This window comes from Oreochromis aureus, linkage group 3, assembly GCF_013358895.1.
Source record: "Oreochromis aureus strain Israel breed Guangdong linkage group 3, ZZ_aureus, whole genome shotgun sequence".
NCBI lineage: Eukaryota > Metazoa > Chordata > Actinopteri > Cichliformes > Cichlidae > Oreochromis > Oreochromis aureus.
The window spans coordinates 79,301,187-79,328,152 of NC_052944.1; the positions used below are offsets into that span (position 1 = coordinate 79,301,187).

Below are 26,966 nucleotides of genomic sequence, written 5' to 3' on the forward strand. Positions count from 1 at the left end.
AAACCCAAACAAACGCATTAAGAGGCCCTAATGCCTCGCGTCTCATAATGACTTGAAAAATATTTTTAAAAATGATTTAATATGACGGCAATAGGCAGAGTATTACAGGCATACCCCTAAAGAATGTAGCCTCATGGGCAGTGTAGTCCGTGCTGCGGCGAGAATGGACTGCCATACACGTTATGTGTCTGTGAGCGAGGGAGGGAGAAAAAGGAGAGTGGAAAAGTACGAGTTGTCACCGAGCAGAAACGGGAGCTGGAAGCATGTAAATATAATAATAACCACAGCAGCCCAGAAGAGTGCCTGACGAGCCCAGTTGTAAGTAAGCTATTAAGACTCCACTGTACACTGTGTTCGTGTTTTCCTCCGAAACAATAAGCAGCCTTTCAACGCCTCTCTCTGTCTCTCGCTAGCAAAGTTGACCCAGACCACAAAGTAAACCTATTTTTCGGCTACGAGCCCGACACGAAACCCAACGTACTAGCCAGAGCTGTCCCTTTACTACAGTTCGGAGCCGCGGACCTTCAGTAATAGTAATAAAGCACACAGCAGTAGTACATTCATGTAGTTGTAAAAAGCATGATAATACATTAAGTAATCCAAAGTATTCAGAATACGTTACTCTCATTGAGTAACGTCATAGAATATGTTACAAAATGGCATGTATTCTGTAATCTGTAGTGGAATACATTTTAAAAGTAACCTTCCCAACACTGATTATTTTGCCTTCCATGTAGAGGAGGCGGCTGACGATTGCTCCATTCCATAGTCAGTACCTTTAGCCAGTCTTGTCAATGATCTGGCTAAGGGTTTTCAGACTTATGCAGAACAGCAGTGGGGACAGAGCATCTTCTTGATAAATCCCAAACCTGTGATTTTTGTTATTGGCTTGAAGTTGGCCTCTTTTGTTTTTTCTTTTTTTTTACCCAAATTCCCATCAAAATCCTGATGAAGGCTGTTAGGGTCCTGTTAATTTTGTACAGTTCTAAGCATTTGACTATCTTGTAGTTAAGGTCCGGCCACCAGATGCTCGCCCTTGAGCACCCTCCCCGGGCCTGGCTCCAGGGCGGGGCCCCGTTAACCGTATCCCGGGCAGGTCTAACCGTTCCCTCGATCTTTTTCACATAAGGGTTTTCTGAATCACTCTTTGTCTGGTCCGTCACCCAGGACCGATTTGCCATGGGAGACCCTACAAGGGGCGCTTATGCGCCAAGTGGCAACTCACAGTACTCAGCTTTCTTGGAGTGTCTGGGTAGGGTGCTGGAGGGTGCTCCGCCTGGAGACCTTGTTGTTCTACTGGGAGACTTCAATGCTCATATGGGCAATGACAGTGAGTCCTGGAGGGGTGTGATTAGGAGGAATGGCCACCCTGATCTGAATCCTAGTGGTGTTTTGTTATTGGACTTCTGTGCAAACCACATTTTATCCATAATGAACACTATGTTCAAACATAAGAGTATCCATAAGTGCACGTGGAACCAGGATTCTCTAGGCTGCAGGTCGATGATCGATTTTGTAATCGTATCACCAAACCTGTGGCCATATGTTCTGGACACTGGGGGAAAGAGAGGGGATGAGCTGTCAACTGTTCAACACCTGGTGGTGAGTTAGACCAGGTAGCAGGAGAAAACGCTGGACAGACCCGGTGCCCCTAAACATATAGTGAGGATGCACTGGGAATGCCTATCAAAGGCCCCAGTCAGCGAGATGTTCATTGAGACATTGACATCGAGTCCGAATGGAGAATGTTCAGCACCTCCATTGCCAAAGCTGCTGCATTGAGCTGGGTCCGCGAGGTGGTTGGTGCCTGTCGTGGTGGTAACCCCCGAGCCAAATGGTGGACACCAGAGGTGAAGGGAGCCACCAGGCTGAAGAAGAAGTCCTATCGGGCATGGTTAACCTGTAGGACTCTGGTGGCAGCAAATAGGTACTGACACGCCAAGAGGAACGCGGCTTGGGCAGTGGCTGAAGCAAAAACTCGGGTGAGGGAGAGGTTTGAAGAGGCCTTGGAAAAAGACTTTTGGACTGCCTCGAAAAGATTCTGGCAAACAGTCAGGCAACTTAGGAGGGGAAAGAGTTGCTCTACCTGTACTGTGTATAGTGCTGGCAGAGCGCTGCTGACATCGACTGACAAAATTGTCAGGTGGTGGAAGGAATACTTCGAGGACCTCCTTAATCCCACTGGCACGTCTTCCGTGGAGGAATAAGGGTGTGGGGACGAGGCGGATGACCCGCCAATCTCTGGGGGTGAGGTCACTGAGGCAGTTAAACAACTCCTTTTGGCAGAGCCCCTGGGGTGGATGACGTCCGCCCTGAGTTCCTGAAGGCTCTGGATGTTGTAGGGATGTTCTGGTTGACATGTCTCTGCAATGTTGTGTGAAGATCAAGGGTGGTACCCCTGGACTGGCAGACTGGGGTGGTGGTCCCCATTTTTGAGAAGGGGGACCAGAGAGTGTGTTCCACCTATAGGGGGATCACACTCCTCAGCCTCCCTGGCAACGTCTATGCCAGGGTGCTGAAAAGGAGAGTCCATCCGTTAGTCAAACCTCGGAGATTGGAGGAATTACCTCAGATATAGGAGAATGAGCCTTTTCAATTAAGGCTCCTAAACTTTGAAATATGCTGCCTTTAAATATTAGACAGGTATCTTCCTTTCCTGTTTTTATGTCGCTTTTGAAAACACACCTTTTTTGATAGCGTTTAGACTGGTGTGAGTTGATATGTTTATATGTGTATTTTATCTGTTTATGTGAGTTTCAGTGTTTTTATCATGTGTTTTACTCCTGTGTTTCTGTACAACACTTTGGGCAAACTTTCTGTTTTTAAATGTGCTATATAAATACATTTGATTTGGATTTGGATGATGTGGTTTTCATCCTGGAACACTAGACCAGGTCTTTATCTTCTCGAGAATACTTGAGGGTGCATGAAGGTTCGCCCTACATGTGTTTTGTGGACTTGGAGAAAGCATTCGTGTCCCTCGGGGTGTCCTGTGGGAGTTGCTGCTGGAGTATGGGGTGTCGGGCCCATTGCTACGGGCCATTTGATTCCGAGTGTGAAGCGGCGGGAGTGAGGATCAGCACCTCCAAATCTGAGGCCATGGTTCCCAGCCGGAAAATGGTGGAGTGCCCACTCTGGGTCGGTGACAAGTTCCTGACCCAAGTGGAAGAGTTTAAGTATCTCGGGGTCTTGTTCACGAGTGATGGGAGAAGGGAGCTGGAGATCGGCAGACAGATTGGTGCTGCGGCTGCAGCGATGCAGACGCTGTACCGGTCTGTTGTGGTGAAGAGGGAGCTGAGCATAAAAACAACACTCTCAATTTACCAGTCGATCTATGCCTCTACCCTCACCTATGGTCACGAGATGTGTGTAGTGGCTGATAGAACGAGATTGCGGATACAAGCGGCGGAAATGAACTTCCACCAAAGCGTGGCTGGACTCTGCATTAGAGATAGGGTGAGAAGCTGAGCCATCCTGGAGGGGCTCAGAGTAGAGCCGCTGCTCCTCCACATTGAAAGGAGCCAGTTGAGGTGGTTCAGGCATCTGACAAGGATGCCCGAACATCCTTGTCCGATGCCCAAACTGGGCATCTCTTGGGTGAGATGTTCTGGGCATGTTCCACCGGGAGGAGGCCCCGGGGCAGATGCAGGACAAGCTGAAGGAGGTTGCTGGGGAGAGGGAGGTCTGGGCTTTTCTGCTTAGGCTGCTGCCCCTGCGACCCGGCCCTGGATAAGCGGAAGAAGATGGATGGATGGTAGTCCGTCCACAGATTAGCCAGTCTGATGTTACAGTCTTGAGTTGAATTGAAAGAAAAGAAAAAGACTGAAAAGACTGAGAAACCAATTTTGAATACACAAATATGACTGATATATGTAGAGCAGGGGTAGGCAACCTTTCTGATGATGAGTGCCATCTAAAATTTCTTCAGAAGTCAGTGTGCCATATGATTGCATTAGCAATAAATTTAATAACGCCACCTTCTCAGATTAATTCACTGCGTGTTGTGCCCAGGGATGGACTGGGAGAAAAATATCGGCCTGGGCATTTTGGCTAGAGACCGGCCCACCAGGTATTAAAGCCATAAAGCCTTTGAATGAAAACAAATGCTGTTGTGACAGTGATGTATGCTGTCTTGTTGGTATATGTATGATTTCTATACATTTTACATCAGATAAAAACTTTGGTTGTAAGCTTCAGATAATTATTTAATAAAAGCTAGACATTTTAAATGAGAATAAGAAAGTATTTCTTTTTGCCTCCTTTCCCTGTTAATGCCCTACCTGGCCCCCTGGCAAAACTTTGCTAGACCCGCCCCTGCACAGTTACCAGCTGTCAGCTATGTAAAAAAGGATCCTGGTGTTATTTGTCTCTCAGAAACAGTTCATAACTTCCCTTCAACTCATTCATGTCACCTAAAAGGTAAACCTGTTTCTACATCACCTGTTCAGCTCTGATGATTCAGTAAGGACATCTCCTGGTTTCATCTGCATGTTTCCCTCTCACCACATATCCAAACCGACATCATGACCAGCAGCTTTACAGCTGTGGCTCCAGCAAACATCAGCTGATACTAGAAATTAATATTAAATAAATTCTAACAACAGCTGATCAAGCTTAAAAGTGCTGCTGTTGTTTAGCGCGACATCTGCTGGTTTCCTCTTTCTGGCGCAAAGTGGGCGATAAATAAACAAGAGAGAAAAGCCGATCAGCTGATCATTGATCAGTTTCATGGTTGAAGTAGCAACAGGAGAGAGAGGGGAGAGAATGAGAGAAGAAGAGGCAGCTGGGCAGCGTAAAGACACAGAAAAACTCCAGCTTTGTGTCTTTTTTTTCATTCTAGCTGAAATCTGGGACAAACTGTGTTCCTTTTCAGCTCAATACGAAAAACGTATTATTTTCTGTGAATATGGGATGATTCCATTTTTTACGGGACAGTTGGCAACCCTACTAACTAACCTTATGAATAAAATAAAGTTCACTATCAATAACATCACAGCACCCACCCAGCTGTATAGAAAATCCGTCATGCTAGCTAACATGCAGTACGAGTTATTGTAACTGACTGTAAAATGTCAGCACAACGAAAATAAACTCCACCTAAACTTGGTTTATATCTGACCCAGATAGACTGCAGGTCATAACCTCTTACCTGAAGTTCAGTTCAGCTGATACTCGGACCGGCGGCTGCCTCGGGTCTCTCCTCCTCCTGCCTCCCCTTTCCCTCATCCACCTGCTGGCCTCCACCACTTGCTAATGTTACTGAATCTGTGGAAGCTACGCCATAGCCACCACCAAACAACTGAGCTATTTTTACACACAAATAAATAAATAAATAATCGGCTCATAAAAATGAAAAATCACCATCGGCCCACTGAGCAAATACCCGGTATGCCCGATGGCATGTCCAGCTATGGTTGTGCCATCAGTTAACCCTGCCTAGGTTTGCCGACCCCTGATTTAGAGCATATATTTTGTTTATATGAACCAATCCTGTGACTCTCTACTAGGAAACCATCACATATGATGTATGTCTGATTTTAGAGATATTAATATATTTGTGTGCACTCCAGCTACATTGTCATGGTTTAAAAAAAGAAACATTTTTTTCAAAGTATATTATAAATTAGCTTTGATTTTTGTAATATTGCAAGAATTTTGAAATAAAGGTCTGTCGTCTCTCTGTGTTAGTTTCCTCTGCTTTTGTAGTAGAATTGAATAGAAGAAATGAAGTGTACTTTTACCTTTAACCTCTCTATTGCTTCCTCTTTCAGTCCATAAAGACGCCAATGCTGAGTCTGGACAGAACGTCACTCTGACATGTCGAGCTCCAAATAACAACATTGATGTTTTAGAGTGGAGCAGAGCTGACCTGGACACAGAATATGTCCTTTTGTACCGGGATGAGCAGTTTGATACAGACAACCAGCATCCATCTTTTAAGAACCGGGTAGATCTGCAGGATAGACAGATGAAGGATGGAGACGTGTCTTTGATTCTGAAGGATGTGACGATTAATGATGCTGGAACATACGAGTGTCGTATCTTCATGAGAGGAACAAACCACAAGGACAGTAAACCCATCAGTAGCGTCACACTGGGAGTTGTGCCTCCAGGTGAGTGAGTAGAGTTGAGTGTGTGTGTGATCAGAAGCAAAGCTGCTTCCTGGTTGTTGATTAAACTTTGTAGAAAGCAGCTGGTCTGAGTGATGTGATCAGAGTGCAGTAGATAATGACAGCAGTTTAAATAGTCCAGCTGCCTCAAGTAGTTATTGGCGGTAAGTGATTATGGCACCTAAGCTTTCACAGAAGACTTTCCACACTTGTTATATAAACGATGGGACCCCAATGAGACGGTATATGAGATGACATGCTCTGGAGATGAACTACATGGTTAGTTAGCAACTTTGCGTCACTCTCCTGGAAGTAGCTGTGGATTCTTCTGCCATGTGCGCACTTCGCTGGTCTGATGGCTTAAAAGGCGGAGTCTTGAGTCTTTAGCAGCTCATGCACTTACGCAGTCAACCACAGTGTGTACTCCTCCAAGTTTGTGTGGTGACCATTTGTAGCAGCCTCTCTGAAAATGTCCCAGTCAGTCTGCTCAAAACAGTCCTGAAGAGCAGAGAGAACTCCTGTAGGCCAAGTTCTCAACTGTCTCAGAACTGTTTGCGCCATCTGATGAGCAGTCTGGATGCTGGAATTAGCATAACATACAAGTGGTTTGAGTATCGAGATGGGGGCAAGGCTTAGCTCGGTACGTGGTGGGAAGATATAGTATAGGAAACACAGGGAAGGCATGATAACAGAAACAAGAGATAGAATACAAACAAACTAGAACATAGATAATAAAACTAAGAAGACCTGAGAATACAAGAACTAAACACAGAGGAAACCAACCAGGATATCTGGAATCAAGGACTAAACAAAAAATAATTACAGCTATGATGGCAACCATTATAGCTGCGCCAGTCTGGTTTAGCTAGCAACTCATGGTTACCTACATCATTATTTTCTAGGGATGTGATAATCATTAATGTAGCTTACTGTGTTGGTCCAACTGCTGCAACAAGATTACCCCCATAGTGGTGTCTGAGGTATCCATCTCCACATCAAATTGCCTCTGCAGGTCAGGGTGGACTAGGACAGGAGCAGTGCCAAACTTCTTTTTAAGCTTTTAGAAAGCTTGCTCTGCCTTAGGAGTCCCAGACAGGGCCTACAAGTAAATAAAACACTGCTGAATGGCATAATCAGGTATTTGTGATCGCTGCGTGGTCTATTAAAAGCTATTTTCCATTCATCTCTTTATCTTATTCTGAAAAGGTGGAAGGCGTTATATAGATCTAGTTTTGTGGATATGGTGACTTGGTAAAGTAGTTCAAAAGCAGAAGTAATTAGTGGCAACAGATATTTATTTTTAATTGCTATTTGATTTAGGAATCTGTAGTCAATACATGAGCTGTGTGTTTTATAATTTCTTTTGCCTGTCATTTCCTGTCTTTTGGGACTAGAGTGAGGCAGTCTGAGAGCAAGGGTGCCTAAAAAGGAAGTCAATACCACGTATTTGGGGCCGATGTTTAGGGAGAGACAAAGCTTACTGGGTGTGGGTGGGTAGGTGGCAGGGCGCTCAGCATGGGCGTCACCTCAGTTGGTACAGCTGGGGGCACCCTGTTTGATGTGGTGTTTAGCAATACTGGGGCACCACAGGGAACAGTCCTATCTCCATTTCTGTCTCCATTCCTTGTACACCTCAGATTTTTAGTAAAATAGTGAAAAATGCCACCTTGAGAAGTTTTGATGACACTGCACTGATTAGGAGTATTAAGGCTGGATGGGAGTTAGAGTACAAGCAGCTGTTGAGGAAATTTTTGGAGTGTACTCTCTAAGGAAGCTCAGATACTTTAATGTGTGCAGTAAGATGTTGGAGATGTTCCAACATCTTACTCCATCTACCACTCTGTAGTAGTGAGTGGTGCATCTATTCTGCTGTTGTGTTTTGGGGGGTGGAGGTGGGGTTCGGGGGCAGCATCAATGCCAGAGAGGCCAGCAGGATCAACAAACTAGGACCAACAAGGCTGGAAGCATCATCAGTCAGAATTTGGAGGCATTTAACTCGGTGACAGTCAGAGGTCATTGAATAAACTGCTCTCTATCATGGACAACCCATCACACCCGCTCCACTCCAAACTTATGAGGCAGCAGAGCTCCTTCTCCCACAGACTGATCCAATCACTCTGCCATAAGAAACACTTCTTGAAATCTCTCCTACCGTAAACTATCTATCTACACATCCACTGATCTCATTATAGGAAAGGGTGGAGGTAATATCATGTGATCTAGCAGAATGGGTTCTCTCAAATTTTCACAGGGGGTTGTGAACATTTGTTGTTTCATTCACACCTTAACTCATTAAGGCAGTTATCAATCCTAATATTAGAGTCTCCTCTAAATCCTTTGCTACATCCCTAAATGCTAACTTATCCTTTCATTGTATCTTTTTCTTCTCCCAACCTGATACCAAAATCAAAACTCTAAACTGGACAGAAAACGACACTTATGAAATTTGGTGTCCTGACAGCAAATTTTCAGCATTTTTTGTTCAGTGTATACAAACAGCTGTAGCTCCATAAAGGCAGCATGCAGAGACTCACAGTGTCTTATAATGAGAGGCTGCTTTCTCTCACACATTATGTTCACTTATTATCAGCACATGTTGTTGTTCTGTGGAAGCTAACATCTTGTAGTTTCTGACACTTTGCATGTTTAGCATGAAGCTAAAATCCCCCCTCAGTGGGTCACTGGTGACCTGCTGGATGTTCAGAGGTTCATTAAATCCAACATGACTAAAAACTCAAATGTCAAAGGAAATAAACAAAATAGTTAAAGTCAATCATTCTGATCATAATTGTACTTTGACCTTTAACCTCTCTGCTCTGTGTTGTTTCCTCTTTCAGACCAGAAAAACATCACAGCTAAGTCTGGACAGGACGTCAGTCTGACATGTCGAGCTCCAAATAAAAATATCAAATTTGTACATTGGAGCAGAGCTGACCTGAAGACAGAATATGTCCTTGTGTACCGAGATGAGCGACTTTTTACAGATCACCAGCATCCATCTTTTAAGGACCGGGTTGATCTTAAGGACAGACAGATGAAGGATGGAGACGTGTCTTTGATTCTAAAACTTGTGACAAGTGTTGATGATGGAACATACAAGTGTCGTGTGTTCATGGAAGAAACACGCTCATGGAAGCACAGCATCATCAATCTGACTGTTCCTCCAGGTGAGTGAGTAGAGTTGAGTGTGTGTGTGATCAGAGGTGAAGCTGCTTCCTGGTTGCTGATGTTTGTTTGTTGTATGGATGAGCTGGTGGGTGTCAGAGGTAGACAGATGTTTCTCCAGCTGTTGTCTTTGTGGCTGGTAGTCTAGAGTTGTAGAGCAGCATTGTTTGGGTAAGGTTAGAGCAGAAACAAAGACATTTATGAATCAGTCTCTTCTTCTCTTGCTCTCTAACTCGTCTGTAAACATGTGTGGGGAAACTCAATGTTAAAGTCTACAGCTGGAGGGGGAGGGGAGGGGTGAAGCTGGTGGTTGTGAGTCTGTGAAAGTGAATCCTGCCGGTGCCATAGCTGCTGAAAACGAACTTAGTGCAGACACAAAACATCCATCAGCTTCAAAGCGTGTCAGAAAAATGTCCCAGTTCCCATAAACACACTCTTAAATCTGTGGAAAGCCTTTCCAGAGGAGTTGAAGCTGTTACAGCTGCTAAGGATGAGCTGGCATCATATTAAATCCTGGGAATTTAAGAATGGGATGCCACTCAAGTTAATATGTGTGAAGGTACATGAGTGAATGCTTTTCACTATATCTATGTTGTTGAGGGGTCTGAGGACCTGTTTCAAAAAGGTTTTGTGTTGAGTAAAGATCTTACAATAAATAACACGAAGATACCAGCAAAAATCCCAACAATCATATGACCCCAATGAACAAGTGTTTTGGCAACAGTGGGGAGGAAACACTCCCTTTTAACAGGAAGAAACGACCAGGGTGACTAATAATAGCTATTTATTTGGAGAGGTGTATAAACTCATAGTTAGTGAAAACAGGTCAATGCATCATGGGAATCCCCGGCAGCCTACGTCTATTGCAGCATAACTAAGGGAGGATTCAGGGTCACCTGGTCCAGCCCTAACTATATGCTTTAGCAAAAAGGAAAGTTTGAAGCCTAATCTTGAAAGTAGAGATAGTGTCTGTCTCCGAATCCAAACTGGAAGCTGGTTCCACAGAAGAGGGGCCTGAAAACTGAAGGCTCTCCTCCCATTCTACTTTTAAATACTCTAGGAACAACAAGTAGGCCTGCAGAGCGAGAGCGAAGTGCTCTAATAGGGTGATATGGTACTACAAGGTCATTAAGATAAGATGGGGCCTGATTATTTAAGACCTTGTATGTGAGGAGCAGGATTTTGAATTCAATTCTGGATTTAACAGGAAGCCAATGAAGGGAAGCCAAAACAGGAGAAATATGCTCTCTCTTTCTAGTCCCTGTCAGGACTCTTGCTGCAGCATTTTGGATTAACTGAAGACTTTTCAGCGAGTTTTTAGGACATCCTGATAATAATGAATTAGAGTAGTCCAGCCTGGAAGTAATGAATGCATGAACTAGTTTTTCAGCGTCAGTAGTAGTCAGCAGTGTTGATATTAATACCTAGGAATTTCAGGAAGTACACTTTACAAATAAATAAAAATACAAATAAAGCTCTGTGGTCTCTGTAGTTCCTTACTGAAACATCTTCTATGGATGAACATCTATAGTCTCCGAACTTTAACCTCTCTGCTCTGTGTTGTTTCCTCTTTCAGACCAGAAAAGCATCACAGCTGAGTCTGGACAGGACGTCACTCTGACATGTCGAGCTCCAAACAACAACAAAGGTGTAAAGTGGAGCAGAGCTGACCTGAAGACAGAATATGTGCTTTGGTACCAGGATCATCACTTCGTTCCAGACAACCAGCATCCATCATTTAAGAACCGGGTGGATCTGCAGGACAGACAGATGAAGGATGGAGACGTGTCTTTGATTCTGAGGGATGTGACGATTAATGACACTGGAACATATGAGTGTCGTATCTTCATGAGAGGAACAAACAACAAGGACAGTAAACCCATCAGTAGAGTTACACTGACTGTTGTTGTTCCTCCAGGTGAGTGAGTAGAGTTGAGTGTGTGTGTGATCAGAGGTGAAACTGCTTCCTGGTTGTTGATGTTTGTTTCTAAAGATGTTGTTGATGAGACTTTGTAGAAAGCAGCTGGTCTGAGTGATGTGATCAGAGTGCAGTAGATAATGTCTGACAGCAGTTTGAATAATGGAGCAGATACATGTAGTGTTTAACTTATAATTTAAAAATAAGATACAAATGACCTGACTAAAACTTTGTACACCATAAAATTTGGAAAACACCTACAAATAAGCACCAAACTGTCACGGTTCTGGGTCAGTTTGACCCAGTATTTTGAGTTGTTATGTTTTGGTGTGTTTTTGCATTTTGGATTCTTTTCTTATTATGATGATAATGATGGTTATGACTCTATGTTTCAGTTATTCTTGTTTAGGGATTAGTTCATAGGTTTTGTGTTCTGTAAGGAGTAAATATTTAAACAAGACATTCTTCAGGCGAAATAAAGACACTCAAGACAGTTTAGATGGTAACAACGTGCGCACGCTGGGTGAGCGCTGCTGTCTCAGGCTCACAACCAGCGTATGTGGCAGTTCTTTATTTATAGCGTTTCAGAGTATGTGTGTGTGTGTGAAGTTTATGATCTCAGAGTGTGTGTGTGTGATTCTGAAGAATGGGCCCCTCTTTGTATTTGGGAGTGTATAGATAAGAACGTCCTGCTCTCCCCTTCCTGGGAGTGAAACGGCTCGTAGAGAACCAGGTGCAGAGGAAATATACTGGGTGAATCATATCTGAGAACACTATGCTTTTGTCTTTCATTTAAGCTTCACTTCAGCGAAACAGTAAAATCATAAAATACGATTAAATGGAAAGAATAAATGGGTAAACAACTATTAACACTAAAATTAAAGATAAACTTTCAATAACGTACAAATGGCAGTGGGAATAATACTTGAAACATTTGAAAATCTCTTAACATGTTCTCATGTTTATTGCAGGTTTAGTTCAGTGTCTAGTCTGTCTCTCAGTGTTGTGTCTGCGTCTTTGTTTAGTGGTGTCTTGTTTCCTGTTTTACTCTGAAGGTTCATGTTCCTGTCTTATGTCAGTGTTTCTAGCTTTGTTCCCCCTGTCTCATTAGGTCTTATTCCTCCCAGCTGTGTTCCCCTTCTGTCTCTAATTCCTTGATGACTTCCTCAGTGTATAAGCCCAGTGTGTCTTTGTGTCAGTATTGCATCGTCTGTGTACCTCCCTCTGGTCAAGTTAAGTGTTTTTCAGGATTCTGTGCAGTTCATGTTTGCCATTTGGTTTATGTTGTTTTTCATGCAGCCGCACGATGAGGTTCCGTGCATGTTCATGTCAGTTTTGTCACGCCATTTGGTTCACAGTTTCCATGCATCTGCACAGCATTCTGTTCACAGTGATCATAGTTATTCCTTTCAGTTAGTTGCAGTCTCTGTCCCTGTTATGTTTTGTCCACTCCCCTCTGCATCAGCCCGAATAAAGGCTCGCTCTCAGTTTAAGTTCACTCCCGTCTCCTCGACTGTGTTCGCGCCTGGGTCCACCACACACACTCTCAACACGGTCTGCCCCCACTGACCGTGACAGTATGGCGTAGGCGCTGCAAGCGACGGAGCCGCAGGGCTCCTCGGGCCCTCCAGCTGACGTGGCGTGAGGCTGGACGGGCTCCTCGGGCCTCCCGCCAGCAAACTGGACATGATGCTGACTGGGCGCATCCGAGCCGTCAGCGGACGCAGACGCAGGGCTCATGTCAGAAACGGACCTTGATTTTACAATGTCCTTAAGACCATTTACATAACCCAGAGTTACTCCTTCTGAAGGGTTAAACACACTTTCTCTAGCCTTGGAGCATGAATTAAACAGAGCATCGGACCAAAAATGAGTTAATTTCGCCGCATGAAAAACACAAACATTACCCAAGAAAACATTCTTCATAAGTCCATGACCTGGTTCACTGGTACACTTTTGAAGAATAGAGATGTTCATGGGTGATTCCCACACAGTAGCCCGACAGTCATATGGTACACAAGAAAGCTTGTCGTAGCTTGAGCTCCCACACACTGCACTAAAAGCGGCCCCCGAGCCTGGCTCCAGAGTTACATAACGAGGCTTTTTGACTACATCTCTGGTTAGTTCTGAAATAACCTTAGACTTGAAGGCAGCTGATTCAGACACATTAGAAACCTTCTTAGTCAGATTGCCTGAGATAACACAGCTTATAGGTCTTTGACATGGTTTTACATCCTGCAGACAATTGTTAAAGGCAGAGGTGACAACACAAGCCCCGCCATCATGTAATGGAGGGAATTGCAACTCAGGGTCTAAGTATCCATACCCAGAATACACAGTTGCTGCATTACCAACTGGGATTAGTTCATAATTACTGCTCCCAGCCCCCAACAGATTTACTGAGTCAGAGGGCTCAATCTCCTTGCTGGCCCTCTGAAAAACAGTCTGTAATGTCAAACTCTGAGTACTCATGGACTCCAGAGCATTAGTTTCTCGAGGAGTAGATATGGAAGCAACACTAGGAACAGACTTTAATTCAGTGTCTTTGACATTGTCCATGTTGTCTTTTGATGCTGCTTTTAAGGGGCTAAGTTCAATTCCCTCTGACTCCCCACCAGACTCTGAAGGAGTTTCAGTCCTGACTTGTGCCAGTCTGGCCACATGTAAAACAGTCAAATCATTGTTCATGGGAGCCTTCACAAAAAGTTCATAACTTGACCCCAAATCCCACATAGGGCACTCAATCATAACATGCTTGGTGACTGCACTTGCAGGGGGCTGCTGGGCGTCAGCTGTCCCCATCTGAAGTGAAAGTACAGATGCAGGACAGAGCTGAGCCTCAGACAGGCTGTCTCCCACACAGGGAGTTGCTTCAGGTACACAAGAAACATTTTCAACAAGATTTCCCACAGAAACATTATTCATATGCTCGCATCCTGATTCTGTGACCTGAAAAGAACTGTCCATGACCGGCTTATAAATGTTAGGAGTACAATCATATAAGGGGTGAGAGCCTCCCTCAGAGTCCAGTCTGTCATAGCTCAAACTCATATTTTCATCGTCTTTAACAAACATAAATTCAAAGTCTTTATTTTCAGACTTGGGTTCATTAACCTCAGGAGCAGAAAAACATAACTGTAAACTGGCAGTCTTATACTCAGTATTTCCTTGCTGTGTCTTGGCAACATAGGCAGAACTTACTTCATTATAGGCCCCGGAACCAGTTGCAGTGTCTTGGTTCACAAATACAGCAGAACACACCTGTGGGTCTCCAGCCAGCTTGTGGGCCAGACAGATAGACTCTCCCTCAGAGGACGCAGGAATGATGGCAGGCTCAAACCTGTTAGAACAGGACTTCACAGTCTCAGAATTATCCTTAATAGTCTCAGGGTCCCCAGAGAGTGTGTTAATGGTTAAAGCAGTACTGGTTTCAAAACTCCCTGGCCCCTGGATACAGTTGGTTTCTTCTGTCACAGGTAGGCAACATACTGTCTCTTCAGTCTCGGCCTGTGACGAGGTTTCAGATTCACAAGCAGCCCACTCGGCCACATGTGCTACATTAATGACAAGATTGTCTTTGGCAGCATGATTTATGTGTTCAGGACTAGTTTCCGGGACATTTATAACCCCAACAGAGCTGGCTATAGCTGGCTTACATACATTTTCCTTGCAGTCACAAAGGGGATAAATAAACTCATCAATGTCTGAGCACTCACCTACAGCCATTACCCGGATCTCTGATGGAAACGGGGCCTCCAGGTGGACACTCTGTGTCTGTATTGTCTCATTCTGGAGAGGCTGTGGCGGCTGCATGGAGCGACGACACCGCAGACGCCGCTTCTTCCTAGGAGCGGCCATGAGTGCGGCGGTATTAACGGCGGAGACCGACTCTTCCTCTCCGCCCACCTCCTCGCCAGGCAAGCAGACGGAGAAGAGAAGTCCTCACGAGGGGGTGAAGGTGAGCGGCTGTTCCACGGTGGGGCGATGGATGGGAGCTCTTCTTCGCGAAGGAGCCAGGGCTTCCATCGGAGCTCCTCCTCCCGATAAGCCCGTAACACCTGCTGCCGCTCCTCCTCACCGAAGTCTATGGCTTCCGTCAGCCCTGTGCACCGTGCTGTGCGGCTAGACTGTGGCAAAATGGTGGAATGTGGGCCGATGGCGGGTCAGTGGTGAGACTCAGCATTACGACTCGGACCGCCTCCGGTTCACGAGGCTGAAATGAGGACTCCCGCTCGTGGGGCGGGATCATGGGTGCAGAGGCAGCATTCAATACCCTTTGGGCCAGCGCACGGGCCCGAAGCTCCTCCTTAAGGGGGCCCAGAGAATCAAACTTCTCAATAAGCTGAGGAAACTGGTGGAGCTGTTTCCGGAGGATGGCATCTATGGCCGCCAATCCGGTTGACACCACTTTGGGGTCCGCGCACCCACAGATGCGTGTCATGATCCGGCTGAGCCGCTGCAGCTCCTCCCCGATCCCATCTGTAGTGTCCGCTGGGTCCATACTGGTCGCGTCGTACTGTTATGGTCAGCGGGGGAAGACCATGTGGAGAGTGTGTGTGGTGGACCCAGGCGCAAACACAGTCGAGGAGACGGGAGTGAACTTAAACTGAGAGCGAGCCTTTATTCGGGCTGATGCAGAGGGGAGTGGACAAAACATAACAGGGACAGAGACTGCAACTAACTGAAAGGAATAACTATGATCACTGTGAACAGAATGCTGTGCAGATGCATGGAAACTGTGAACCAAATGGCAAACATGAACTGCACAGAATCCTGAAAAACACTTAACTTGACCAGAGGGAGGTACACAGACGATGCAATACTGACACAAAGACACACTGGGCTTATACACTGAGGAAGTCATCAAGGAATTAGAGACAGAAGGGGAACACAGCTGGGAGGAATAAGACCTAATGAGACAGGGGGAACAAAGCTAGAAACACTGACATAAGACAGGAACATGAACCTTCAGAGTAAAACAGGAAACAAGACACCACTAAACAAAGACGCAGACACAACACTGAGAGACAGACTAGACACTGAACTAAACCTGCAATAAACATGAGAACACAAAACCTATGAACTAATCCCTAAAAAAGAATAACTGAAACATAGAGTCATAACCATCATTATCATCATAATAAGAAAAGAATCCAAAATGCAAAAACACACCAAAACATAACAACTCAAAATACTGGGTCAAACTGACCCAGAACCGTGACACAAACCAATAAAAGATTTATATATTTGGATGAAAAAAAAAAAAATTATTTTTATTTTTTATTTTTTTGGCTTTGTGAAACTCCATCTTCTGTCTTTTCCCCTTCCAGTTGAGTAAAATTCAAAAATACATAATCCCTAAACTAGAGATGGACCGATCCGATATTACGTATCGGTATTGGTCTGATACTGACCTAAATTACTGGATCGGATATCGGCCAGAAATAAAAAATGTAATCCGATCCATTAAATATCAAAAAAGCATCTCACAAAACTTGCGACATGGCGTAACTCGGCTCATAACCGTAGCACATCGGAGCAGTATGCCTCACGTGATAGAGCGGCTGTGTGTATTTGTAGCCTCAGTAGCAATCCAGCATTTCATCTCCGAGGAAGTTATCCCAGAGCGAAGTAAAGCAAGTGTGTAAGTTCATCTCTGAATGTTTGTAAAGCGTTCCCATGTTAAGCTTAACAACCGATATATGGAGCGACTGCCTCTCTCTCTCCCTCTCCTGCCGCTACTTCATGAAACTGATCAATGATCAGCTGATCGGCTTTTCTGTTGGGAGTCCATCTCTCTTCTTTGTTTTTGGCCCACTTTGCACCAGAAAGAGGAAACCAGCGGCGGAACAACAGCAGCACGTTTAACCTTGATAAGCTGTTGTTAGAATTTATTTAATATTACTTTCTACACCAGGATCCTTTTCTACGTAGCTGACGGCTGGTAACTGTGCAGGGGCGGATCTAGCAAAGTTTAGCCAGGGGGCCGATAGGGCATGAACAGGAAAAGGGGCACAAAGACATACTTTTCTTTCTTATTCTCATTTAAAATGTCTAGCTTTTAATAAATAATTATCTGACTCTTACACCCAAAGTTTTAATCTGATGTAAAATATATAGAAGTCCATTACTGTATATAGTAACTGTTAAGTCTAATATACCCTAGTAAGCTATACTACTTTTTCCTTTGGGAAGGTACCATCTGTGCAGTCTGCAATTCTGTTGAAGAAAGATGTTGAATCTATTTAATTATTCTTGAAAAATAATTTAATTCTGTGCATTTTTTTTTCACACTGCATCAAATGAAAGTTGATTACGTCGATTAAACATCATGAGGTGGAGGGTGGGGGGTGGTTCCCTATTTTTTTTGCTGTTGGGAGTTTGCAACCCTATTAGTTAGGTTGCTTAATATTTCTGCTAAGTACTCTTTAAAATACCAGAATAGGGAGGATGGAGTAGGTTTAAGTTTATTAGATTGATCAGTGTTGCTGAACTATGAAATATTTTGGGTGCAGTGTATTTTTTACATACAGGTATAACAGAATAGCTTTAGTGTTGTTGTTTATTTAAACTTGAGTATGAACTTATACAAAATGCAGCAAGATATTAAAAAACAGTTTTATTGATTAAAAAACACACTATATCGGATTCATATCGGTATCGGCAGATATCCAAATTTATGATATCGGTATCGGTATTGGACATAAAAAAGTGGTATTGTGCCATCTCTACCCTAAACCCTAATGGACTGTCTAAGCTATAATATTTTGTACTTACGTAAAACAAATGTGATTCTTAATAATTAGCCGTCAGTTGCTTTTCTCCTGAGCAGTAGCGGCTTTGATATGGGCGACACGGGCTGTTGCCTGGGGCGGCATCGTGGTTGGGGGCGGCATCACGGGCATCGGCAAAAAGAAAAATTGCTCGTACTCATGCTGCCCCAAAGTCATGCCAGCGCATATTGGGGATGGCATAGATACCGATTGGTTTTCTGGGAGTAAGGACTATGGGCAGAAATCTGTGCATCAGAAACTGAATTTGAATTAGTCTAATTTGAAATTGAATTTTTGGTTTGAAAATGATAATCACTAAATTGAAATTGAACTTTATATATTGAAAATGAATTCATTTGCTTTGAAACTGCATTTTATCCTTTAAAAATTCAGCTCTCGAATAATTTCAGTTTCACTGAAGTTACCAGTAATGCTGTACTAATGAATTAGACTAACTATTCACTTTAGCTAAAGTTATTAAGTTAGCTAAAGAGTTGGGATGCTGTGTAAGACATAAATAAAGCTCAAATACAAAGGTTTGGACACCGTTTTGCATGTTTCCCTACTGTAGGGGTCTCTGCAAGCATACAGGGCTCTGACAGGGTACAAGATGACAACTTTGGAATTCTACTAGAAACAGTCGATCATATTTGTTTGTCAAAGCTGAATCCAGGGCAAACTATGCTAAATTAGCGTTTTTAGCTAACAGCTACAATAAGCATAAAAGTTACTGTACGGCTATCAATTGTTAACATGACGCTTGTTCTTATACATGTAATACATTTATTACCAACCTGAGAGTTTATCCGCTGGTGATTCGACATGACGAATGACTTCTGAAGTCTTAATTCAGCTCAAGACGCTGTAGATTCCCGTCAGTAACACTTTCGGTACGCTAGTAAAACGTAGTTCTATTAATCTGCGCTCGTTTACTCTTGAACCGGAACCGGATGTAAGTTCCAAAAAACTGAATTGTAGAACTGAAACTGAATGGTGAGAGTGAATCTGAAATTATTCGAGAGCTGAATTTTTAAAGTATAAAATGCAGTTTCAAAGCAAATGAATACATTTTCAATATATAAAGTTCAATTTCAATTTAGTGATGATCATTTTCAAACCATAAATTCAATTTCAAATTAGACTAATTCAAATTCAGTTTTCAAAAGCATTTATTCAAGTTACAATTCAGATTCAATCTGAGCAATTCAAATTCAAATTTAACTTATTCAAATTCAGTTTCTGATGGCACAGATTTCTGCCCATAAAGGACGCCCTTGTTTGCGAGGTGGGTCTGCTGCTTGCGGCGCAGGGAGGAGAGGGTGGGGCGGTGGGGGATTCTCTGGCTGGCTGGAGCAGAATCTGATAACCAAGTCGCAAAAAAACAAAACAAAATAAAAACAAACCAACAAAAACGAAAACACCAGACATTATGATACAGACTTATAATTTGTACATATGTTTTTTGGAAATTCTATACAGTGAGTGCGAGAGCCCTCGGTGCGCCTGCTTGCTGCTGTGCTGAAGTGAAAGTAAACTTTATTGTCATCTCTACTTTATACAGCACAGTATACAGTAATTTCCTGTGAGTGTGAGTGGCTGCCTGTCTCTCTGTGTTAGCCCTGCGAGAGACAGGCAACCTGTCCATCGTGTACCCTGCCTCTCACCCTGTTGTAGCTGAGCAAGGCTCCAGCCGTCCTCTGGTCCTTTATAACCTGGCTAGCTTTTCTTTTATTACAACAGTTTTGGTCGGATCATATGGATTTTTTTTTTTTTTATGAAAGAGCTCAGAAATCCCCTTAGTATGTAAGATTTTACACAAAGTTCATATTTTTAACAATTTACATTTTGCCTACTGCATTAGAAGAGGAAATGGATTCTGTTCTGTTCTTCACTCATCACCTACCTGACAGCTGACACCTCACACCTGTTTCTCACCTGCAGGTCAGACAGGAGGATCTGTTGGACTGATCGTTGGCTTGTCAGTTTCTGCTGTACTTCTGGTTGCTGCTGTTGCTGGTTTTCTGATCTACAAAAAAAATTATCAACAGAACCGGGATTTTAACTAGCCTACATTTAAACTCACCTGCAGGTCCACCAAGGATCTGTTGGACTGATCGTCGGTCTGTCAGTTTCTGCTGTTGTTAGTGTTTTGATCTACACAGAACGACAGTGTCGGGGCACGTGCTAGCCTCCTGTTGTTTAGTGAGTGTTTGAAATGTCTGAGTGTTTTAGAGCTGAACTCTGAGTCTCCTGCTGATGTTGTTGGTTTGTTAGTTTTTTTGATCTACAGAAAACATAAAGCAACTCAAGGTTCAAATGAGCCTCTTAATTCTTAACATCTGAACTGTGAGTCAGACGATCTGAGGACAAATATAAATGAACTATAAATAAAACTATAAATGAACTCTCCTGAACATCCATCAGATGGACCTCAGATGTCTCTGATGATCATCATGTTCAGACTCAGACCAACAGTGTGTGTCTGTGCTGTCTGTCAGTGACTCTGAACTACAGTTTATTCATCTTCAGTATGTTCATGAGATAAAACTGTGTTACAAACATGAATGAATTTATGTGCTATAATCTCAGAATCAACTATTGGTTTTGTATTTTAGCTTCAGGATCAGCACTTTACAGTATAATTACAGACACTGATAACAAGTCAAACGGTGTGTGATGTATAGATGAGGTCTGTTGGATTATAGATGATCAATAATTCTTCTGATAGTTTTCAGGAATCATTGATCAGCTAAAACTAAATTGCTCCCCAAATTTTGAATGTTTAAAGGTTGTATAAAGTCTATTAAGGTTTAAAATTAATAGAGCACTTTAATGTTAATATAAAATATTAACTTTAATGTCACTTTTTCCTTCTGTTTTTAGCACACAAAAATGTTCTTTTATAGCAACCCCATCTTTTGTTGTGGTTAAGAGCCTACAAGTGGTGTAAACATTTTTTGCCATGCAAAGTGTTGCTGGTTTATTGTAGCCAGAGAGATAAATTCTCTGTGTCAAGAAGGAAATGTGACTCTGCCAAACATCCACACAGAGCAGCTCACTATATTGACCCTTTCAGCAGCTGAAAGTAGCTCAATTTTTTCAGTCAACAATTTCTCATATTCTTAAGAAAATCATTCAGCGTAACAGCTTAGAGCTACAGTTATATGAAACTTAACATTTGAGTATTGCAGATATTTCTCTGATCCTGTACTGTGAAGCTTGACAACCTCTTGACTTTTGTTGCAGGAAGCTAAATAGTGTAAAAACAAAACTGGTAATTTAATATTAAGTACCTTATTTTTAACTTAACTTTTCTCAATTACTAGAAAATACATGAATGCCTAATGTTTTGAACATAATTTTCTCTGGAATATGTTATTAATGTACACAGATTCACCACAGCTCTCTGAGAAAAAGCTCTCTGAAGAAAGAAAAAAGGAGATTTTAAAAGAAACTGTGTGCTGTGTTTTTATTCTTGAACTCTGTTGGAGCAGCTTTGCATGATTCTCAGATCAGACTAGTCAAATTAGAGGGTGTTTGGAAACAAGTGTGATTAGCATGGGTGAAACTGCTTATGACATGGCAGACAGTTTCTATGGGAACACAAAGAAACACCTGGAAGAAAACTGAAAACTGTGTAAAGACACTAACGGTGCGTTCACACCGGACGCGAAAGAGGCGAGCGAAAACGCCCAAACGCCCCTAATGTCACGCGTGCACATTTGCACCTCAACGCGTGTCCAGGGAAAATCCACCGCGCCTCAAAATTGCATCTTTCCACGCGCGTGAACCGGAAATGTGGGAGGAAGTTGTGCTGCAGATGTCCTCTGAATAAACACATTATCTTGTTAGCGGAAAGGTATTTGTACATCAGTGGGAAAATATCGGGACAGTAGGCGGGCTTGTTGGCTTTTGCACGGTTTCATCGGGTCAGTCTGGAAATTAAAAAGCAGAATGAATGAACTTACCAGGTTGCCCAATCTCCTCACTAATGTGCCTCCAAGCTAGGTCCGTTTTATTCCTGTCTCGGTAGAAGTAGCAACTAGCATCATTTAGCTCTGGATGATTAGCCACGGCACAGATGAGCTTTTCCTCCATACGGAGTGACTGGATCTGCCCCTTTGACCTAGTTACAGCCACGTCACCGGCCTCCTGATTGGTTGTCGGGGCGTGATTTGACACCGGAGTTCATATTTTCCAACTCAGCGTGTGCACAAAATGCAACACACGACCTGACGCGCGTGGTTTTCTTTCGCGAGTCACACGCGCCCCACGCGGTACACTGACGCGCGTTTCACGGGTTTTGGCGTTTTCCCGACGCAAATCTGCCTCCGCATTTTCGCCGGACGCGCAATCGCGTGTCATCGTGCTCTTTCCATTGACTTTACATGTGAACCTGACGCTCTGGCCGCCTCTTTCGCATTTGGTGTGTGCGCACCGTAAGAATTACAAGGTAAACCAGGAAATTGATTTTAAACCTTCATTGCTGAGTGTTTGTGAACCTTAAACATACACAAACTGATAAGTGTATATATATATATATATATAAATTCACATAATTATTCCTATAAGTGTTACAGAATTTACTTTTTTAATGCATTTAAAGAATGATTAGACAGTGAATGAACATTACTTATGAAATTAAAAGTAACTGGAAACAAACATGCTTTTTGGAAAATTTCAGGAGTGACTTAAAAATATTTTAAGTACAAATAGAGCCAAATTAATAATGTTGCATTAAGCACTATTATGAAGGGTTGCAATTATGTTGTCAGGGCTCTGTGTGCAGGCGGATGGAGAGGAGGATCCAAATGCGAGACTCTGAGACTGAATAGAAACTGAGAACCTTAGCTTTATTGCTGGTGATAATTGAAAACATGAACTGAACAATGACACTGAGAACTGAAACACAGGCATAATTCTGAGGGTACGACGCGACACTGAGCAAGGGCAAACACAGGGCTAATATACACAGGGAAGTAATCAGGGAATGGAAAACAGGAGGGGGAGACAGTTGGGAGAGATTGGGGCTAACGAGACAGGGGAGCGAAGCTAGACACACTAACATAAGGCACACTCCTTCAAAATAAAACAGGAAACAATAGACCACTAAACAAGGATGCAGACTGAGAGGCAGAATATAACACATGGAACTCAAACAATACGTGAGACCACAATTCCTTAAACACAGATAAACAGAAACATGAAACTCTAATAATAATCATCATAATCATCATCACCAACACAAGCACTACAAGAGAATAAGAAAACAATCCACAATGAAAAAACACATCAAAATAACTGAAACACAGATTCATCATAAAACCCAACAAAGCACCAGAGAAACATAAATAAAAATCCATCAGTCAAAATGTCAGGGCTAATGGAAGGTATGGACTCAAGCGCGGAGCTCTGTGTTGAAGCAGACAGTGCGTTTATTTAGAGTGCTTGAAATGTAGTAATGTAGTCTTTAAACAGCGAGATATCCAACAATGTCCTTTTTCTCAATTCCCAAAAGTGATGAAGGTGAGTTTTCCCGTGAGGTCTGTGTGCACTCCTTCCGTGTGAGTTCCTCCTCCCGAAAACACCAGTGAATCCTTTCTCTCCACTCCTCCGTCCCGTACTTCTCCACCTGAGAGACGAGCAAACACAACAGCGGATAAGAAGGCTTGCCTCGCTACGCGGGTTACAAGATCACGAGCACACTTAGCTACCGAGCTCCGAGTACGATCCAGCGTTGACTGCCGTCCGGACACACCGTTAAATACCTCCGTTTCGTGAGGAAAGATTAGCGGCAGCTGGAGCTGAAGATTACACTTCCGGGTCAGAGGTCGGCCTTTCTCACTCTCGGAGACGCCGCTCCTAGGCAGCCAGACCCGCAGAATAGGGAGGGAGAGAGAAAGAGAGGAAGGCGCACACACACATATCACAAATAAACAAGCAGGTCGTCCGGGAAGGACCGTCCGACCGTGACACAAAAATAAACCAAACCATAACAACTCAAAATACTGGGTCAAACTGACCTGTGACATATGTTGCAACTATTATGAAGTAAAGCTCATAAGTGCAACTTATGTGAAATCATATCTGATCAGTCTATTTGTATTTGATGTGTATTTAAAAGCATTTTCTTGATATTTTCAAAATATGATTCAAATATACAATATTTTTCCACATAAAATGAGATACTACTAACCCAAAATGATATCAGTATTTTATTTCATTTCAATTGAATTCAATTGAATACAGTTTCATGTATTTATGCCTGATTATCAGGATTACAGCATTATTCAGTTATGTGCAATGATCCACGCAGTGAACTGCTACAAACGAAAGCTATGGTACGATAAAGTAAGTATGATGATGGAATACGTGTGGTACTAGACTCACACTCAAAAGACAACACTAACATCTACATTGTTTTTCTTCTCCCCTCTCAGGTAGGACTCTTTTGTTTGGTCTGAGGGAGCTTACAGCTCTCTGTCTCCTTTTTGCAGCTGAAGGTTAACCTCATCCACCTGATTAATGACTAGAGCCTAGCTTTGATTATGCCTTTTTTTAAATGCCATATGAAATACAAAAAGAAATCTCTGGACATGGTGGATGTGGGTTGCTAGCTGCCTAATGGATGTGAGATGTTAAAGGGATTTTTTAATGGTGCAAACAGTCCTGCTATAAGAAAAATAACCCTAGAAAACAATAATCCCCAAAACTGTAACAAAGATGACTCTTTGACAACATTTTTTAGTTTTAAATCATGTCAAAATAAATATTACAAGACTTAAAATTTACTGAAAGAGCATCAAAACATCCTAAAGTAAGATCATCAAAACCAAAACCTGCAGACCAGCTGTACACTCTGACATATTAATAAAATGTAAACTGACTGAACACTGACTGAACACTGCAGTCGGCTTGTCTGCAAAAATATTCAGGCTTTTCTTAAATCTCAGCATCTATTTTTTCTCCTCGTCTTTCCTCATGTTGTGCATTTTCCATTGTTATACATCTCTGACCTGTCTTTCCCATGTGATGTTTGTGCAATGTATGTATTTTCGGAAAGGTAAGATGGCGCTGGCACGGCTGGCAGCCTTAACCCAATTTCCCTCGGGATGAATAAAGTATGATCAATCAATCAATCAGTCAATCAATCAATCAATCAATCAAAAAACCTGATATACTTACAGAGGACCACAGCCAAGTTTAGATCTTTTAACCCCCCCTTCCTGTCTGTGACTGAGTCTGATACAGTTTTCTCACTGTTTAACATTTAAATGAAATATTTAGTTTGCAGTAAAAAGATACAAGCTGTATTTTTTTCCTTTAGGTGTGAGCTGTCCATGTAAGCGGAAGTGAGCTGCAGGTGGGGAATTTTTTTCTTCCTAAATGAGTCTGAAAACGTCTCTTTCCTTTACCCACGAACATGTAGAATTGAAAAACACTGTAAGGTTTCTCTGGCTCAGTAATGTCTGATACAGCATTCAATCTTTAATTCGGTAAATATGAGAAAAACAAAAATTCAGAAAAATATTTCTCTTTTTCTAAAATTGATCATATTAGGGGTTTTTTTTATCTTTTGTTTCATTCTCATGTATTCCTAAAAGCAGAGAGCAAAACAGCAACTGTTTAAAACGGGAATTTCACTAGAACTCGAGTTTAGACTTCTTAGATGGCCTGTTAGTAAATTAACTGCACATCAGCTATATTATTGGTCAGGTAATTGCATAGAAAAGTTCCCAAAGCCTCAAACATTGCAAAGAGAGGTCCACTTCAGGGACTACAGTTAAAGGTGAAGCCTTGGACAACGTTACTGGCTGCAGTAATCTACGTCGCTATCCAACTGCTGTTAAATAGGTCTCGCCCCTTATAAGTCTTCAAATATGTGCGGTATAAAAAAAAAATCACAAAAAAACAAAACTCCACCTTCCTAACAGTTGTTATAAAGGGCAGGGCTCGACTGGGACAAAAAAAAAATCAGCCTTGGCTGGTCCATGATCACTCAAAATAGCAGATGGATAGTGAAGTGGTAACACAACTACTTGCCTTTGGTACTTTATGTCAGCAGATGAATTTAATTTTTTAAATTAATTTAATTCAATTATTTAATATACTGCACTACAATCACATAAAGAAAACAGACAAACCCAAATGATCACATGAACCCGCAATAAGGAAGCACTCTTTTTTAAACAGGAAGAAACCTCCGGCAGAACCAGGCTCAGGGAGGGGCGGGGCCATCTGCTGTGACCGATTGGGGTGAGAGAAGGAAGACAGGATAAAGACATGCTGTGGAAGAGAGACAGAGATTAATCACAGATATGATTCGATGTAGAGAGGTCTATTAACACATAGTGAGTGAGAAAGGTGACTGGAAAGGAAAAACTCAATGCATCATGGGAATCCCCGGCAGCCTACGTCTATTGCAGCATAACTAAGGGAGGATTCAGGGTCACCTGGTCCAGCCCTAACTATATGCTTTAGCAAAAAGGAAAGTTTGAAGCCTAATCTTGAAAGTAGAGATAGTGTCTGTCTCCCGAATCCAAACTGGAAGCTGGTTCCACAGAAGAGGGGCCTGAAAACTGAAGGCTCTGCCTCCCATTCTACTTTTAAATACTCTAGGGACAACGAGGGTCAGGGGCTTGTAGGAATAAAAAATAAAAGAATGCTTGGACACTGCTAGCATAATGGGCAGGTTTTTTATGGGGCACCCACGCAAAAGCAAAGCAGAAGATGAAGCATCAACAGATATGTTTCCAAACCAACTTCCTTCCAACCCAAAGGCTAGTAAATATGATGAAGCATATCTTGCCTTTGGCTTCACCAGCAAAATGGTGGTGTCAAGGTAGGCATCTCTGACAGAATTTGTTTCCCTTGCATCGGGAGCACGCGCTGGGCTGTCCAAATAATGGACAAACAGAATCCCACATTTTTGATTTTTAATTTATAAACACAAAAAACTACTCCTGAAATCCTGCCTGCCACAGCTGTTTCATGACAGAG

At 42.7% G+C, this 26,966-nt stretch overlaps 1 protein-coding gene and 1 long non-coding RNA gene across 2 annotated transcripts in view; one reads left to right on the forward strand and one right to left on the reverse strand.

Annotated features, from left to right (window-relative positions):
- The window catches only part of LOC120438225 (hemicentin-1-like), a 76,283-nt gene extending 54,863 nt beyond the window's left edge, over positions 1 to 21,420 (forward strand). The window contains exons 8-11 of the mRNA XM_039608660.1: positions 5,772 to 6,113; positions 8,948 to 9,277; positions 10,852 to 11,193; positions 19,908 to 21,420. Of these exons, the coding sequence (XP_039464594.1) occupies positions 5,772 to 6,113; positions 8,948 to 9,277; positions 10,852 to 11,193; positions 19,908 to 20,032 (1,139 nt within the window). The 3' untranslated portion in view covers positions 20,033 to 21,420. The remainder of the gene's footprint in view (positions 1 to 5,771; positions 6,114 to 8,947; positions 9,278 to 10,851; positions 11,194 to 19,907) is intronic.
- A 1,378-nt stretch (positions 21,421 to 22,798) lies between these two features.
- On the reverse strand, positions 22,799 to 23,788 carry LOC120438288. The gene is made up of 2 exons (XR_005611777.1): positions 23,681 to 23,788; positions 22,799 to 23,598 (listed from the first exon to the last, which is right to left on the reverse strand). It is a non-coding gene; the product is annotated as an uncharacterized LOC120438288 (long non-coding RNA).
- Positions 23,789 to 26,966: the final 3,178 nt, after the last annotated feature.